Raw genomic sequence first — 15000 nt, 5'->3', positions numbered from 1 at the left:
TTCAAAACGAAAGCGCAGTAGAAAAATTTATGCTGTTTCTTAAATTACAGATTTAAACTATATCAGACTCTTCATACAACTTCAAAAAAAAACCAGCGTGATTATATTAAGAAATGGAAATACTTAAAGAATCTCGTAGTTGAAATGAAAGTCCAAAATAACTATTATTTGGAAACATTTTTTCCCCCCCCATGAAGTTATATGCTTTACCAAGATGTGCACTACTACAACATTCTGTAAATGGCAATCGTCTAGTAGCCTGTTTTAAAAATATTTTAATGTTATATTAAACCAAGATTTACAGAATTATCCCTACGCACCAAAATTAATTAAGAAAAAGTGTTGTTCCCGAGAAATTTTGGTGAAGTATGTAGTCATTTTGATAAAAAAGAAGGTTATACACTGCCTTCTTTTGAGGCTCGAAGAAAAATTGTCTTCAAGCATCGACCCGGATAAAAAATTTTCTTATAGAATGTGGCCTGTAGAATCCATAATTTCAAACAGTTCCAAGATTGGGCTACTAGTTCAAAAGTTACAGCCCTTTGAATTTTCTTTCGAAATTGGTTTCTAGTCTATAACCTTTAATTGAGAAGTCTGATCGAAAAAGTACGAATTGTTTTGGATTCTACGCACCAAAATTAATAAGAAAAAGTGTTTTCCCGAGAAATTTTGGTGAAGTCGATTTTTGGTAAAAAAAAGGAAGGTTATACAATGCCTTTTTTTGAGGCTCGAAAAAAAATTGTCTCAGATAGACCCGGAAAAAAAATTTTCTTATAGAATGTGGCCTGTAGAATCCATAATTTCAAACAGTTCCAAGATTGGGCTACTAGATCAAAAGTTACAGCCCTTTGAATTTTCTTTCAAAATTGGTTTCTAGTCCATAACTTTTGATTGAGAAGTATAATCGAAAAAGTACGAATTGTTTTGGATTCTACGCACCAAAATTAATAAGAAAAAGTGTTTTCCCGAAAAATTTTGGGGCTCGATCGGGAAGGTAGATCATTCTAAGAAGGAAAAGCGCTTTCGGCAGTCTAATTAAATGTGCGAGGGAAATTCACGGAGTATACTCCCCAGACCTCCATATGCTATACTCTCTTCCAAAATTGTTAAGTTCGCAGCACCGTTCCGAATTTGGAAGACAAGGAATACCTCAAGAAATTTCCATAGCTCTCCCTAAAAAATGATCACAAAATCTAAAGGTGTAACAATTTGAGGGAGAGTGTAAGGCTGAAAGGTCTGGGAATATAGAATGTCTCCCAAATAAGTAAATTTCAGAAACTTCCCTCGCCAATTGTGGGCTGAATGGGTCTAGCACCGGTGGGTGGAATACGTTTCAGGAAGGCAAAGCACTTTTGGACCTCTAATAACAATTTGTAATGGAAATCCAACAAAATTTCCTTTCCTGCGCCGAACCTACCTGGGAGTATTCAATATCCCCTCAGAGCCCCCGATGCTGCACTCTCCTCTTCTCTAAAATGGTTTTGTGAATTTGGGAGACATGGGCACAGAAATTCCTATATCCCCGCGTAAATACGTCCTCAAAGAAAAAATTGTCCGTGGATCTCCCTCCCCCAGAACGTTTAGAAAAATAATAAAAAATGGATGGCCCACTTTGAAAAATGAGCATAAAAGTGCTGACGGATTAGCAATTTGGGGGAGAGTGTAAGACCGGAGGGTCTGAGGGATATGGAATGCCCCCCAGGTGAGCATTCCGTGAATTTCCTTCGCAAATTTTTTCGAAAGGTTTTTTCCTGGAAGGGGGGTATTCCACACCCCCAAACTCCCAGCTCTATACTCTTCCCCAAAAATTGCAAAGCCTTCAGCACTCTTTAGAATGTGGGAAATATGGAATAGTGTTATGAGAGACCATTCCCCTAAGGGGAAGCGAGAAATTACTCCCATTGGATGCGGACTGGTTCAGTTTGCACAACGTAATCGACTAGCGATCCCAGTTCCCTCATGGCTGCTGCTACAGGCCCACTGGATCGTAACTAGCCTCCACTGTTGTTTACACGGACAATTTACTAGAGTTATTGCAACTGGAAACGAGTCATTAGTGTTATTTGGGTACAACTGCGAATTCGGCATGAGGTTCGTTTAGCATGGGGGATTTGATTTATTGCTCCGATCCTTGTTTGATTCGTAGGGCGGCAAATAAGCAGACAAATCACCAATTAAGGATGTCCGGTTTTGTTAATAAAAACCCATTTAGTAGGCGTGCATTAGTTATTAAGTGACGGGGATTTAGTTTTGGAGAAATCGTTCGTTAGCACCAGAGTGCTGATCATAGAAGAAGATTTTGATTTATTCGCGGTTGAGTCACGGTTGCTATCAGTGCGTCATTTTAAGACAAAAGTAAAAGTAAAAAATCGCGTTTGGTCATTAGAACGACCAGCTAGTTTTCCAAGATAAAGCTTGATTATTCCGCGCCTGAACTGTCGAAGAGTTTAACCGTAAATTTGAACGTAAAATATAAATTCGGGTCGGGAACTACCAAGGTATAACCACGAAGTTTTCCTCAATACAAAAATTCGTGCCGAATTTGTCCAGGACATTTTCTGACGGTATAGGGACTCTGCAACTGGGAGTTAGGTGTCAGAAATTCGCTTTCGGGACTCTCAATAACAATTCGCGTGGGAAATTCACGGAATATTTTTTTCCTGGGATGTATATACCCAATACCCTCCAGACATACCGGTGCCATACTCTCTCCCAGATTGTTAAGCCATCAGAACATTTGTGATCATTTTCAGGGAGGGCTTTGGAACTTTCTTTGCCTGTAAGGTATCCCATGTCTCCCGAATTCTCCAAGAAAAATCTTTCGGAACTTTCTTCGCCTGAGAGGTATTCCATGTCTCCCACATTCTCAAGAGTGTTGAAGGCTTAACAATTTTGGAGGAGCGTATAGTGTGGAATATTCCCCAGACAGGTGTATACATTTCAGGAAAGAGAAGCTTTCTGAACTGTTAATAACAATTCGGGAAGGAGACCCCCAGGTAAATTTATCCCAGGAAAAAAGTATTCCGTGAATCATATCTGTGTGTATAATGTGTGGCGAGGGGGGTGGGGGTGGGGGCTTTCTTGAAACCTTGAAAAATAATCACCACGAAAGTGTTCAACAATTTGGGAGAGAGTATAGCATCGAGGGATCTAGGCGGTTTAGAATACCCCCCCCCCCAGGTAAATACGTTCTAGGAAAAAAAATTTCCGTGCATCTCTCTCCCGAATTTATTAAGACTTCCGAAAGCTCTTCTTTCCTAGAATGTATAACTGTCACTACTCTCCCAAATTCCCTGTTGTTCTGTTCTCCCTCCCGAACGGTTAGAAAAACATGTCCCTCGAAAAATTATCCCAGAGGTGCTGAAAGACTTGGTGTTTTGGAGAGAGTATAAGACCGGAGGCCCGGGGGATAATGGCAGGCCTCCCAGATAAATAAATTTCAGGAAATATATGTTCCGTGAAGTTCCCTCGCAAATTGTTGTTGGAGTTCCGAAAGTGCTTCTTTCCTGAATGAATGTAACACATAGAGTGAAGGGGGGTGGGGGAGATTCCTGCCTTGAAAATACATTCCAGGAAGGAAAAACGCTTTCGAAACTCTAATAACATTTGTGAGGGAAATTCAAGGAATATCCCTTTCCTGGGAATTATACACCTGGAGAAAGGATCATAAGAGTTCTGAAGGTTTGAGAAAGAGTATAGCACCGAGGTGTCTGGGGGGTATTGGGTAAATACATCCCAGGAAGAAATATTCCGTCAATTTCCCTCGCGGATTGTTATTGTTAGTTCCGAAAGCGAACTTCTAACTCCCAGTTACGGACTCCTCATACCGCCAATTAGTGTTTTTTCGACTACGGACACATCTGCTTATTTCAGATACCTGAAACAACCACCAAATATGTGCACTAACTCAGTAAAAAAAACAGGGCGTTTAATTAATCTGTCCTTGACTGAGCACAACTCCAATTTATGCGACGAGAATCTACGTATTTTACAGTCAAATTTTGTATGTCGCCTTCGTATACGATAATTCACTTTTTGGCGACACCGTCCCTTAATCCTTTTCTTGTTCCGGTTTAAAATCGCCCGGAGCTTGCGTACATATTGAAAATTTGCGCACAGACAGCAACCGTGACCTAACCGCGAATAAATCAAAATCTTCACTATGAGCGAATCGCTTATCTCGCTCATGGATCACGGCGTGAGCTGCCCGGCGGCTTCATCTGAATTTGTCATAAATTATAAAACCACTCGGTGCAAAACCTAACAGCTCTGGTCGTGGCTTAACGCGCATTGTCCCACGGCCTTCACCAACGACTAAATTTCCACCACTTTAGTTTTTAAAACTATGTCCATCGATCATTTGAATGTTTTCCTCCTTCTCTACCAATGAAACGACGAGTAGAAACCCAAATTGACAGCTCTTACTACGCAAACCCAGTAACACCCTTGCTACATCACGAGCAAATTTGGCATCAGAAGGCTCGCGATTCTTGTTAATTTCGTCCCATCCCACGACTTTCCGGCGCCATACGCTTTCATACGCATTTAACTCAACAGGACTGTACCATTCACCTTGAAAACGCAACAAATTTTTGAACAATCCTACCCTGTAATGATGCCACTCTAGATCATCTAATTTAAAAAACCATCGTAGCCCCACAAAAAATTAACGCCAGATCCTTAACTAGAAATAACCACCCTTCAAAGCGTTTCAACTAACTTAAACAAATTAAATTCTTGACCACGCCCATTTATTTATTTATTATCCCTCTCTATTGTTCTGGGCCCTCAACAGGCTTGCGCCCAATTACAGAGTGACCCGCATAATGCTTTCCATGTGTCTTTTTTACTATAGACGACCGTGTCTGAATGAACAAGGAGAAATGCATGTTTTCCAGTGGGCGGATACCTGTGACTGTTCTTGTACTAAACGACATATAATAGAGATGCCACTTCAAGGGTAGAAGCATGCTGCTCTGATTCTCAAAAATGGACACGGTTTGAAGAGGAAACCTAAAACTCACCACATCGCCTACGGACCCAGGATATTCACCATTCCTGGTGGCCTTGACTGTCATGGCGTCCTTTGAGTGTTTAATTTGAACCAATTTTGTCATAGCTGATATACATTAACCATTTATACAGGTTGAAAGTGTTTTGTTTACGAACTGCGTCTGGGCTAAACTAACGAACCGAAAATAATGCGGCAGCAGATGTAGTGCCATCTGTCGACGAATTTGAAATACGGAAACGAGCCCTTTATTAAATCCGGATGCATTAAGCAATTAAACTCCGCAGGATATCACCCTCAAATGTTATGAGAATCGGTGTGTTCACACGTACAATTAAGCAATTTATGTATCCTAAGACCTCTGTGTAACCTTATTGTCAAATATGCGAGTAGGAATTTTCTCAACTGCACATCATCGCATTCTCGGTCGAGTTTGAAGTAATGACATTTTTCAACCTCTAAAGGGCTAAAGTTAAAGTGTAACATCCTCTTGGTTCAGTAACGAAATGGAAAGTGTTATTGAAGAAACTGCACCTAGCATTTCACTCCCGTAAGGATTTGTAACATCAAAGTTTGCACATTCTACATTAGCCTTTAACTGTCGATCAAAAAAACTCGTTCGAGCAAATTGTAAGTTTAGCGGTTATAAAAACGCTTTCAGTTGCGGGGGAAAGTTGAGAGAGTCTTAAAAATAATACCCGTCAACTTCACGTTCCGTGTACATCTCCGATATATACATAATATTGATTTTTTTAAAAGCATCCCGTGCTTTTTACGTGCGATACACTGTGACAACCATATTCATCTTTAATAAGTCGCCCTAAGAAGCATTTTTTATTAAAAATACGTCTTCCCTTTTATTTTCAGAACGAAAGACGGGAGCAGCACTTTACGCCCGGACGATTTACGCCCATAAAATTACCTGAGGGGCCTCCGCTGGAAGGGGTCGCGCAATTATTAGATTTTCCCCGACATAAGCTTAGATTACTAGAGAAATTGGGGGAAGGCGATTTTGGAATGGTAAGTTCGGAATGAAAGGAAAAAGTAAATGTTGCAAATTGTTTAGACGTAAAGCGAAGAAACAATATCGCTTTACTTTTTAAAGGAAAGTAAACGACGAACAAAGCAGCGTGGAGGTCGTATCGGTTTCCGCGAGACGCACCCGAGGGTACAATAAACATTGATGCCTTCTTTTTCTTCGGTTTGTCAATATTAAATAAGCGGAGTTTTATACGGTCCTTTAAAAAGTATCCGTCAACCTTTCTTTTGCAATTTACCTACCGTATTTAAGTATTAATTCCTTCGATTTCGAACGGGATCGATATAACTGTCGTCTCTTGTCACAGGTACATCTATGCGAAGCGGAAGGCCTTCCCGACTTTAACGGAGGTTCTTCCTTCCATAAAAAGCAGCTTGTCATTGTCAAAAGTCTCTGGAGGGGTTGCGGTGACACAAAAAGGTTGGTATGTTTACATGTGCGTATATTTATGTTATTCAGCCAGAACTGACGTGTGTCTAATATTCAATTTGGAACATTTTTGGAAACGTGCGACTTTGTTTAGATGGTCTTAAATTCATTTTCAGCCATGCTAGACTGAACTAACTGATTTTAAAGTGGACGTAGGACGTAATGGTAGAAAATTGATGGCGATACTAGAAAACGGTGAGAGAAAAAGAAGGAGCGGGATAGGACACCTTAAGGTGTCAGTGTCAGTACGGAAAAGAGGAACGTGAAGTCCCTGAAAGAGAAACTCCCAAGTGAAATCGGGGTAGAGGCCCAATGCAGAGTTAGGGAGGAGAGCAGGCTAGTGTCCAGAATTTTCCAGAAATGTCTAAAGTCTAGAGACTTTCGCCAAGAATTTGGATTCTGCTAAGCTTCCCTCACGTTTGTTCTACGATTATTGCAAAAGATGACGGTATTTTCACGCACAAACTCTTTAGGATCTCTCCTAGAAGTCACAACAACTTCCCACCCTTTTGAAAATATTCCTCCACAACTTCCTCATGGTACCATGGTCGAAAATTTTACCAATTGCCATTTCAACGTTACCTACAACAGTTTTTCACGGTCCAAGAAGTTTCCAAAAGCTATGCAAGACTTTCCGAAAACTTACCCAGATCATTCCATTATTCTCCCAAGATTCTCAATGGAACTTTCAAAGACCGAAGTGTATAACAACCTCTTCAAGTTCCGGGACGAATTCATTGGAACCCGAATATCTATCCCCTCGCGTAGTTGAAAATGGGATGAAAATCCCTCGTCAATACGATAGCCGGCACCAGTACAAGGACCAATTCAAGTACAACAGATGCTTGCATAGTCCTATTAAGATCGTCCCGCGAGATCCTCAAAAGATCGGTTTTTATTCTTCAAAAATGTTTTACCTTTTGAAAGGTTTTCAGGATTCTCGCAGAAATTCCATGAACCCCACTTCGATTGTTTCCAGCCAACATCAAACGTACTTTTTTCCAAAGCAGAATCCATCCTTAGGTTTCCAAAGCCTTGTCACTCTCGAAGGCCCTTAAAGGTACTCTATCGATCTTCCCTAAAATTTTTCCAACATTTCCTCAAAACTTTCTCAGTATTTTTCCAGTGGTCTTTCAAGATCCACAGAATCCGTTCAGTAATAAGTGGATTTCTTTGGCTTACTCCAAGGATCTGCACAGCGTCCCGCACGATCACCTTCACATTGCACTCCGTTTCCAAAAGCCTTCCAGGAACCAGCCTGAAATAACTTCAGAATGGTATGTTCACCTAGTATCCTTGGATCTCAGAACAACCAAGATTTCTCCTAAGTGTTACAGTAACCCTTACATGATCCAGTGAAGGTAGCACCAAGATGTTCCCAATATTTTCCAAAGTTCTTGCACAACATTTTCAAAATCCTCACAAGGCTTTTCCAAGGTTCTTTCCAGATTTTTTTGAATTCCATACAATTATACTGTTGTTCAACGATGCTGCTTCTTTAAGAAACTCCTAAGACTTTATCCCTCACGGCTCCCTGGCAGTTTTTGAAGGACGTTGCCAATAAATTCCTCCAAAGTATCATCGAGGTCTTTCAGAATTATCAGACCCTCTTGTGTGACTTTTGCATGCTTAGACTATGATCCTTCCCAGGTACCCTGGTTTCCACTTTCCCCCAATATTCTAAAAATTGTTCTTCCGAAGCTCTTCCTGAACTTATCCTTCCAACATTCCATTTGCCTATCAATTTGTAGATTCTCCCAAGTATCTTTTAGTCAACTTTTTCGAATGTCTTCACCAGGGGTGGAAGAGTGCATAGAAATTTGTTTAATTGTAAGTAGAGAGTGATAGGGAACTTATCCTAGTTTTACAGGATCTTCATACGATTGTTATAAGTCTGATTTATAGATTATCCTTAATTATCCTAGAGTGACTTTTAGGGAAATACTTCTACCTTCTCGCCTTCTCACTTTTTTTCTTAAATCCATTATTTGTGCGTTTGCCCCATTCTTTCGTTGGTGTCCTAAATATTTAAATCCTCTCTTACTGCCTCTACCCTTTCATCTACCCTCTTTTTCCTTTCTCCCTCCCCTCCTTCCAAACTCCCATCATCTTCGATTTTTCGAGATCTAATTCTCTCAGTGTCTCCACCAATACCTCTCCATTCTTTCCATCATTTCCCTCATACGTTTTTCCTCCTTTGTCATTTTTACTATACCGTCCAGCGTATGCCATGCACCTTACCTTCTATCTACCCACTACGATTCTTCTTCTTGCTTCTTCATTTCTTTCCGGATCTGTTGTACTTTTATTCTGTTCTCTCAAATTTTTCTCCTCTATCTCTCTGTTTCTTTCTTTTTCTATCATAGTTCTGTACCTGTTTCTTTTGTACACTCCCTGTCACACCATTCCTTTCTTTTATCTCTCCATGTTCTTGCGTTTTTACTACTCTGCTGCATATTTTTCCATTCCTCCTCCTTTTTCTTGTGTTTGTTTCTGTAGTCTCTTTCTATAAGTCCACAATATCCTTCGACTACCAAAATCGAGATCTCTCGAAAAAGTCTCTTCCAGATTAATCCATACCTTTCCTAATCAATTAACACCCCAAAATGGCCCTTTTTTAATGAAATCCCCAAGACTCGCTAAAGGTTTTGTTGAGCGGCCAATCCTAACCAAGATGGTACTGCCCTCAAAACATCTTGTCCCTAAAGATTTTCCAAACGTGATATCAAAGTCTTTTATAAAGGAAGTTTTTTGGATCCTTCTCTACGACCTTTTATGATTTTTCAACGAGGATATCCCAAAACTCCGCTAAATATTTCCTTTAATTTTTATTTTTCTTTATTTTCTTATAACTTGAACGCGATTTTTTTGACCTAGACACTTCGACTGCCAAAAACGAAATCTCTGGAAAAAGACTCCTCCAGATTAATCCCTACCTATCTTTCCTAATCAATTAACACTCCAACATTGCGCTCTTTTTAATGAAATCCCTAAGACGCACTAAAAGTTTTGTTGAGCGGCAAATCTTAACCAAGGTGGTTGTAAAATAATTAATATAAAAAGTATTAATCAATTTCGCACAGGAACCAGTAAAGGTACTGCTCTCAAAACATCTTTTTCCTAACGACTTTCCAATCGTGATATCAAAATATTTTCTAAGGAAGTTTTTTGGTCCCTTCTCCACGACCTTTTATAATTTTTCCAAGATCCCCCACGAGGGTATTCCAAAACTCCGCTAAATATTTCTTTTAATTTTCATTTTTCTTTGTTTTCTTGTAGCTTGAACGCGAATTTTTCTGACCTAGACCCTTCGACTGCCAAAAAGTAAATCTCTCGAAGAAGTCTGCTGCAGATTAATCCTTACCAATCTTTCCTAATCAATTAACACCACAAAATCGAGTTTTTTTTAATGAAATCCCCAAGACTCACTAAAGGTTTTGTTGAGCGGCAAATCCTAACCAAGGTGGTTCTAAAATAATTGTTATAAAAAGTATTAATCAATTTCGCACAAGATCCAGTAAAGGTACTGCTCTCAAACCATCTTGTCCCAAAAGATTTTCCAAATTTGATATCAAAATCTTTTCTAAGGAAGTTTTTTGGTCCCTTCTCTACGACCTTTTATAATTTTTCCAAGATCCTCCACGAGGGTATTCCAAATCTCCGCTAAATAAGTCTTTTAACTTTAATTTTTCTTTGTTTTCTTGTTACTTGAACTCGAATTTTTCTAATTTAGACTCTTCGACTGCCAAAAACGAAATCTCTCCAAAAAATCTCTTCCAGATTAATCCCTACCTACCTTTGTAATCAGTTAACACCCCATAATGGCGCTTTTTTTAATGAAATCCACAAGACACACTAGAGGTTTAGTTGAGCGGCAAATCCTAACCAAGATGGTTGTAAATTAATTAATATAAAAAGTGGTAATCAATTTCGCACAAGATCCAGTAACGGTGCTGCCCTCAAAACATCTTGTCCCTAAAGATTTTCCGAACGTGATATCAAAATCTTTTCTAATGAAGCTTTTTGGATCCTTCTCTACGATCTTTTATAATTTTTCCAAGATCCCCCACGACAGTATTCCAAAAATCCGCTAAATATTTTTAATTTTTATTTTTCTTTGTTTTCTTATAACTTGAACGCGAATTTTTCTGACCTAGACACTTCGACTGCCAAAAACGAAATCTCTCGAAAAAGTTTCCTCCAGATTAATCCCTACCTATCTTTCCTAATCAATTAACACCCCAAAATTGCGCTTTTTTTTTAAATGAAATCGGTCATTTCATAATATTTGGTTATTCTGATTTGTTTAAAATCTATCTCTTCTCACCTCACCTTTTCTCTAAACACCGGACAGACTACCGGGGCTCATTTACGGGTCACAACATATTTCCAACTTAATAACTTTAAAAAAATGATCGCCAAATATTCCCTGGCCTTTAAAAACTAGGTTTACTATATTTTGGGATGATGGACCCTTTAATTTTGAGACCCTGTATACTTTCTACTGCCTAACACACAACATGGCGTATAATAAACCCTATTAAAGACTCCCGTTACAACCCATAACATGAAGCGGCAGAAGAAAGCATAGCATGACAAGGAATCTATGGGACCATGAAGGAACGAACATGTGGGAAGGATAGAATAATGAGGAAAAAATGGTGTAGTATCCGAAGGCATGTTCTTATTGTTGTAATGGACAAAAGGAAATATGCACAAGCGATTTAATGTAAAAACGACGAGTACTAAAATGATTAATAATGAAGCAATATAATACGTTTTAAACGTTTCAGTTTAAATGACCCTATTTTCGTTCAGTGGGCTAATCCAATTAGTGAAGATTTCCTTAATTCCGCTTACGACGACGTTACGTTTTCTTTTTATATTGCGCCCTTTTAAACGCCTTAATTGCATATCGGGTAAAAAACTCAATCGCACGTTAAGTCCTAATCTTGGGATTACAAAGTAACTGCCGCACGTTGTATATGTAAAACTTGCGAACTCAGATTTAATTCGATTGTTTATCGGCGGAGTACCTAAAATTGAATTCCGCCCCTTTTCGTCGTTACAAATTGGATCAACATGGCTGCGTAGAGTTATATATGATTGAATCTTCCTAGTGCCATTATTCAGTTATATCTTTCCAAAGATGTTCATGCGCTTGATCTCCATATATAAATAGCAATCACAGTAAATTCCCCCTGTTATGGCGGTATCAGCTGTTGTATAACTTATACGCTTACCGTAGACACGAGTTCCTGCGGGAGACCAGCTGGTTAGCGGGACTACGAGACCCCAACCTAGCGAGGGTGGTCGGATTGTGCAGTCAAGACGAGCCCATGTGCGCGCTCTTGGAACATTCCGAACCAGGAGAGCTGCCACGTTTTCTTGCACAGCGGGCCGCCGATGATGACTCACAGAGCCCATCTATTAGGTATGCTAATATTTTTTTATATTTTTTTGTTCTTTCAGGGCGGCTCGCACGCGGTTTACCGTACAAATTAGTAGCGTCTAAATACATTATTCATTAACGCGCCGACATTAATTTGACATAAACACTAATCCGTGTAATCGCACTTAAATCATTTCAAAATATTAACGAACAATCGACAGAGAATGTAGAAATTTCAAGTGGGTTTTATAAAGAGTTCGGGTCGTGGCTGTCATAAAGGGTAAATAATATTATTCCACCCTAATTAGAGAGTTTATGGGACTGACAACCTTAAGCTTCTTACAATCTGGCGAATTTTCATACATTGTACCTCATTGTTATCGGTACAAAACTGCTTACAATTCCCTTTCCGCGGCACTTTCTATTTGCGAGAGTAAAGTATCTTTGTTAAAATGCGCCCCTTCCCATTCTTCACCCTCACAAAGGATCGTTTTACAGTTTTGAATACCTGAAACGCACTCGAAACGATCAAACTCGACTTTCAGCAGAAATTGCGATGACCTGTTCTGAAAGCTTATTAAGAATTCCGAATGCAGCACTTCGGATTCTAGCTTAATCGGGAAAAAAATACGCACAGTTTCGAAAACGCAGGCCGCGCTAATTGAATATATTAAAAAAGTGCTGGCGTCCAGATGGTCCGCTTTTGTTTGCGGATGCGATTTTTGTTTCAGCGCCTACGTCAAAGTCAAGGGGGCGAAAATTGCTCAAATATAAACTCGCGAACCAACCAATTTTCAAAAGTAATCACTGGATAATGAGCGTTTCTTCTTTCATAATTTATTTGGTGTTTCGCGTTGTGCGGTCGAGGCGGCCGTATAAAAATGAGAGCGAAGGTATATAACTTTTCATTGTTGATACAGTATGCAAGAATTCCATTACAATTTTAGACTGGGATTTTTATCCGGTTATAAAAATTCCATATTGTGTGCTTTGGGGGGTTTTCATACTGCGGCAACGAGCACCGAATAAACTGCGCTGGTAATAAAGAGAGCATCTATAACGACAAAATATGGCTTACATTGAAATAGACGCCATTTTATTATTATTCTACTTCGTCCTTTGTTATTATTAAAAAAAATTACTATTGCAAATTATTTTTTTATTTACACGCTTCCTTCATCTTTAATCTTATTTTTTTCTGTAGTTACCTTTATCTTGGCATTGGTTACCATAGTTACGACAACGACTTTGTTTACCTAAACTTGGTACCGTTTGGTTCGCTTACAACGAACCGCTATAAAATTTGGGCAGAAGCACCACAGAATGATTCACTCTTAAACCTTTCCAGCATTTCATTGCGAAATATGGAATAATTTCTAAAAAAAAATCAAAACGACAACCGCTTCGTATTGTTTATTTAATTGTGAAACGTGAAATTGCAAGTTAAACTGTAGGCACATCTGGCCGTTTGCGATAAGAGTTTTTGTTATCAGACGAGATTTAATAATGCACATGTTTTTATATCGCTGTTGGAAGAAATAACGGGTTCTGCATTTGTTAAACGATGTGCGTATTAGTTCGGCAGTAGTGGAGACGCGTTCTGTCGAATCTGGCGTTATTAAGGCTGGTTATGATTGGCATTTCATTTGTAAAAATCGGAAATCGGATTATTGTATTGAAGTAGTGTTTCGTTAAATACTGCAAGCAGGAGGCTGCGAATACGCTGGTTCGCGACGGTTGGAAAGCTTACGTGTCGTTCCGATATTTTTATTCAATCGTTCCGCCCTGTTTGAGTGGTTTAAGACGCAGTTCGTCATTTTCATAATATTTCCGTACAGAAGAATTGAGGTTGCTACAAAGTTGTGAGTAGTTCAACGCGTGTTGTCCGTATTCGAAAACAGTTACTCGGGCCGAAGTAAAGGAAAGAGTTTTAGTGCATCATGAGGCCTGCTGTTAATGCCAGTCAAAAATACTACAAGCAATCACCAACGCTCCGTGGTACGTAACTAACCAGATGATACACGAAGATCTTGGAATCCAAACAACAAAACATCTTGACTAGATCGCAGTCCACACCCATCCTCTGTTGTCAGACCTCCCACATAACGAAGTCTTAAGAAGGCTCAAGAAACGTTGGCCCACTGATTTACAGTAAAGATGACTCATCGATAGAGGGGCCCTCATCACGCCAGTATTCTGATTGCTGATTTATATTTTAAAAAAATTTGTTGCTCGCTTGCGTGCGGGGTAATTTGTCCAAACAAGCGTTGCAGTCTCCTTTTTCGTTCAGTAATTTTGCGTTTCGGAATCAAATTTTGTCATTGCTAATCAATTAATTGTTTCCAGGTGTCAGGTCACGTTAATGAAAATCCTTTGGAATTTTAAAAAGTTGATCGAGGCCACTGAGTCTAACAACTTATTAGTTTAAGCCAATATTGGGAGTCTTAAAAAACAAATAACGTGGAAACAAAAAAAGGCGAGAAAAAGGAAAGGAGTGGTGGGACAAAGGGTATGCAAAAGAAACAACCGGATATAGAAACATGAAGAAAAGGGGAAATAGAGGCTGTAGCTAGCACGTGCGGGTGGTAAAAAACTGAGAAGAATTTTTGGAAGGTGATAATCAGAGGAACACAAAAATAGAACAAGCGAGAGGGAAATAGATTTACAGGAATGGAAAAAAACATAATATTATCAAAGTGCTGCAAGGGAAGTAGGTGGAAGAGGAGACTGTGGAAGAGGGGAGATTGAAGGAAATGATATAACAAGAGAGGAAGTCGATCAGCAGTTAAAAGGATTTTATTTTAGCCACAGAGTCACGGGAGAGCTTGCCTGAATAATAGAAGGAAGGGGCAATAACGCCGATTTTCAAACGAAGTGATAAACATTGTGTGTAAAATTATAGGGGAATCACTATAATGAATACGGCGTATAGAATATATGCAATGGTACTGAACGAAAGGTTAGAAAGAGAAATGGAAGAGAAAAGGATGTTGGAGGAAACGCAAATGGACTTACATGGGACTGATCGACTGTATACAGGGTGTCCCTAAAAGGTCTGTACAACGCGCTACCATGGGTTCTTGGTATCAAAATAGGACGATTTAACCCAACTTACCTCTATCCAAAAGT

At 39.3% G+C, this 15000-nt stretch overlaps 1 protein-coding gene across 1 annotated transcript; it reads left to right on the top strand.

The window, feature by feature from the left end:
- Window positions 1-4162: 4162 nt before the first annotated feature.
- LOC116181917 (epithelial discoidin domain-containing receptor 1-like) lies at window positions 4163-11913 on the top strand (the record flags this gene model as incomplete). The annotated part of the gene is made up of 4 exons (XM_031502368.1): window positions 4163-4198; window positions 5879-6031; window positions 6358-6470; window positions 11728-11913. Coding segments are annotated over exons 1-4 (488 nt in total), but the record flags the coding sequence as incomplete, so codon positions are not given.
- Window positions 11914-15000: the final 3087 nt, after the last annotated feature.

The sequence above is a fragment of the Photinus pyralis genome, unplaced genomic scaffold (genome assembly GCF_008802855.1).
Source record: "Photinus pyralis isolate 1611_PpyrPB1 unplaced genomic scaffold, Ppyr1.3 Ppyr1.4_unclustered_Scaffold2889, whole genome shotgun sequence".
NCBI classification, from domain to species: domain Eukaryota; kingdom Metazoa; phylum Arthropoda; class Insecta; order Coleoptera; family Lampyridae; genus Photinus; species Photinus pyralis.
This window is presented reverse-complemented; position numbering and strand designations above follow the sequence as displayed.